Genomic DNA, 4,032 nt, shown 5'->3' with positions numbered 1-4,032 from the left:
AAACTAATGATACCTATGTGCAAAAAGTATTTTCATCAAGATGGATGAAGATAGATTCACTCTTACCTTTCCAAGATGACTGCGAAGCAAACCATGTGCTTTCCTGCCTCCTGTTGTTTAAAATCTCGTGTGATCTTGTGATATCACGAGCCTTTAAGGCAGCTAACCACACTTGTTAGATTTTATCATGTCATATCAACAAGAATAAATTTAAAAGGTGCTAAGTTGGTAAATTTCATGTAGATCTTATATGATTTTATTACGTTCACCTTAGAAACATAAATTCATTGTGTTCAAATTACATGTTAGAGTCTTGTAAATGCAATAACCACCAAATTTCACTTTTTTGAGTGTATATATATTTTTTTAATTTTTTCCATAAGTGTTGAGCAGCTGCAGGAATCAATTTTTATTCCGAGTTAATCTCTGATTCACCCTCCGAAGCGGAAGGCGGGGCTAATGAGCATTATACACTGATCGTTTACCACTATTTGGAAAAAAATACGAAACACAGAAGTAGTAAAGGTATATGGGCGGGAAACAGCACCAAAGAGGCAACATGGACGACTGGAGAAAGTTGGACCTAACGGCAGCAACTAGCATCACTGGACTTACAGTAAGTTTTCAATGTTGATATTAGTTTATTGTTAAAATATGAATATTTAGTTGTATTTTGGGTGCGTGTCGAAAAGAATAGCAGAAATGTCCGGTCGGTGTTTTTTATGTGCTTTGCTGCTCTCCCCGAAGGAAACTTTGCGCTTGCAGAGCTAGCATTAAGTTGTTGTAATGAGGGTCGCAGGCTGTTTAAAAAGTTAGATACTACTTGTTCTAGAGGTGGCGCCCGGAGGCCTAGTATGAAACAAAGTGTTTTAATCGCTCTAAATTTTTAAACCCCCTCTCATGACTCAGAATAGTTGGGTCCAAACAAGCCCGTTGTCCCTGCAGTTACACAGCGGAGATACCTGTCTGCAGTGAGAGTGCTTTCAAGCCACTATATTTTAAACTATATGTGCGAATAAGTGGTGCAGGTGTATTAGGCGTTTGAGCGACGGTCTCGATAGGTGTTTTTTTACATATATATCAGTCACTTTACGCAGTAGAATGATCGGGAAACTCATCCTTCTAATACACCTGCTCTGACGAGCCACATTGTTCACAAGCCAGAGTTAGAGGGCCAATGAAAGAGCACTGCACACGCATCGTCTCCTCTCACTTTGCCTAATTAGTGGAATCACTTGTCAATCAACTTCTGCCAACCAATTGGCACTCTTGGATCACTAAGGTCCTAAAAAACAAACCTGGCAATCAAAACAACCAGAATCGTTCGGAGAGAGAAGCAGTGATGAGGAGCCTGACATTTTTGACATTAACTGTGTATGCACATTAAATAATTTCAAATAACATATGTTTGGGGGAACCTCTCATCAGTAAGGCTTTAGTTTGTAGAAATGGCGTTGTTGTTAATTTAACCATGCCGTTAAAGTTCAAGTGCTGCTGCTTGTCTTCAGTATTGTAATATTTGCTCGATGGCTTTAGTATCTTGACTAGAGATGCATTCACACTTTGGGGATTAAATGAAAAGATCATTAACAGGGAAAAATTATATATATATATATATATATATATATATATATATATATATATAATTATATAATTATAATAAGTATTTATAATTTGTCACCGTTTGGATGCTTTTTAATTGTTCATCAGTTTATGCCTTTGGATCTCTCTGTTCCAGCTTCAAGAATTAAGACCGAGTCAAGGAAGAGAACTGGGGATGTGATAAAGATACCAGGTAATTCATTTTGTTTGTGAATTCTTCTACCAATCACCGCTCTCGCTCTCTCTGGAGTTGTCTTAAAAACCCCTAAAAAACCAAACTTTCCCCAAGGAAAGGATCCTTCAAGCCTTGACCAGTTGAGGCAAGCAATTGTTGAAGAAGTCAAGAAGGCTGAGAAGAACCTGCCCCTCATTAGAAAGTTGATGGAGACCACATTTCCCCTGCGCAGACAAACCATAGTGATGTCCTGCCCGCCACTGAAGGAGCTCTTGGACCTCTGGCCTGCTCTAAAAATGGAGTCTGAGGTAATATGGATCAGCTCTCTTTAAAATGAAAATTGTAATTCTTACTCATGTGGCAGCTTTTTGCTGCTTTATAAAGGTGTGCGAGATTCTTCAAATTGAACTGTATTGTCCTTCTGCTGTAGTTGTATGCAGAGTTTCAGCGGATTACAAATCAGAACCTGCCCAATACATTCTACGCTGACCGCCATCTTCCTCGACTGATGACCTTATTCAGACAGAATGCATCAAAAACTGGGAAGACAGCAGATGCCCTGGCTGAAATTCTAAGAATTCACGATGAACAGGTAATAATAGATTGTTACACATTTCATAGGTTGAACCAGTGGAACATTGGACAGGTTTAATGATTTAAATGAGCTTTCTGAATTTTGCTATTAGTCCACTTTGTGTTTGCTATTTGTCTGACTGTATTAAAGGTGTGAACAGGTTATTTGTGGACATATGTTCTGATTTGACTGTTGTTGTTGTTGTTGAGTAAACTCACCAGTATATACAATTCTGTTTTTATCTGGCAATAGGAAATACATGATATCCACACCAAGCACACTACCGTTCTCCACGCCCTTCCTGTCTATCTGCGTGAGGATGTCTCTGGATTTTTCAGAACCTGCACTGTGAGTGTCCTTAAGTATCTAACAGATACTACTGTGTATATAAACAGTGCATCAAAGTACAAACATGTATTTGGATGCACTGTTTGGACTTACCTTTGTTTAGTCTACCCATACGGTTTCCATGTATGGTCTTTTCTGTCTCCTCACTACGAATGAACTGAATTGGTGTTTTGTTGAAAGTGATAGATGTTTAGTAAAACATTTTCCTGTGTATTTCCTTTAGCTTAGTTTCAGTCTATCTCACACCACTTGATTCTCTGGTGAATTAGCTGATTTATGTGTGCAGAACATGGATCTTCTGTTTTTCAACTCTTACAGTGAGACCCAGGTCTCCCTTGTAAAAGAGGTATTGGATCTCAACGGGAGTTGGTAAAATGAGAAATTATATGTCGTTTGTTGTATTTCTTGGGTTAGATTGTGATTAGTATCTCTTTTTCATTCATTCAGGACGAATCTGATGAGTTGGAGCTTGATGGTGTTGAAGTGGCCCTCTTCACTGTCATCAGTGACCATGACACGACAAGTTCAGTTCACTACCAACCTGTGAAAATCTCTGTCGTCATTGAAAGTGATGCCATGGTCAGTCTCCCCAGATTTGGTGAAGCCTTCCTGGTAATGTTTGGACTGATCTATGCACTTCACCTCAGCTACCTCAAAGCCCTGACCAACACTTTAGAATTTACTCAAAAGATTTTACTTGGTCTAGAAAGTGGTAAACTGTCACCCAGGTTACAGACCCTCAAGAATGACTTGGTTATGTAGGAACTCATCTGAAAGAAGGATGCAGGGTGAAGCATTATAAAAGGCTAGTTCAAAGTTCTCTCCTTTTATCTAAATAATGCCTCAAAACGTTATTGCATTACTCTACAGGTGTTCAGCCAATAGGTCCAAACTATACAACGTGCCTTTGTTCTCATTAACATAATGCAAAGCAACACTAATGTTTTGTATTTGTATGTTTTAATGTTTTTCGTAATACTATTTCTAAAACATTGTGGGCTGCGCAAGATGACCTAAATTTCACTGTTTGATACTGGTTAATGTAAAACAAATAGCATTGTAATTCACTCAAATTGCTGCCCTGTTGCCTTATTCAGATATTAGCCAGAGAGCCATAAGCACATTTTGATATTATTTATTATTATTTGGCATTATTTTTTTATTACTGACAGTTTTCCTGACTAAACAATTTTTGGTCTACTTATTTTAATTTATAAATGTTTTTGTTAATTATTTTTAATTTATTTAATATTTTTTTAAAAAATGTATTTAATTTCAACATAATGTGCTAAAAGGGAGCAGGCAAGATACTGTTCAATGGCAGATGTTTATG

The 4,032-nt window shown here is 37.6% G+C and overlaps 1 protein-coding gene across 1 annotated transcript; it reads left to right on the top strand.

Moving 5' to 3' along the window:
- Window positions 1-1,574: 1,574 nt before the first annotated feature.
- LOC148096770 (uncharacterized) lies at window positions 1,575-3,799 on the top strand. Its single transcript, XM_087835071.1, has 6 exons — window positions 1,575-1,601; window positions 1,642-1,795; window positions 1,892-2,085; window positions 2,208-2,369; window positions 2,604-2,699; window positions 3,147-3,799. Exons 1-6 carry the CDS (start codon window positions 1,575-1,577, stop codon window positions 3,459-3,461), a joined length of 948 nt encoding a protein of 315 aa, XP_087691197.1. The 3' UTR covers window positions 3,462-3,799.
- The last annotated feature ends 233 nt before the right edge of the window (window positions 3,800-4,032 follow it).

This window comes from Neolamprologus brichardi, chromosome 22 (assembly GCF_056152115.1).
Source record: "Neolamprologus brichardi isolate AB-2024 chromosome 22, ASM5615211v1, whole genome shotgun sequence".
Taxonomy (NCBI): domain Eukaryota; kingdom Metazoa; phylum Chordata; class Actinopteri; order Cichliformes; family Cichlidae; genus Neolamprologus; species Neolamprologus brichardi.
Note: the sequence above shows the minus strand (reverse complement) of the source record. Positions and strands in the feature narration are given on the sequence as shown.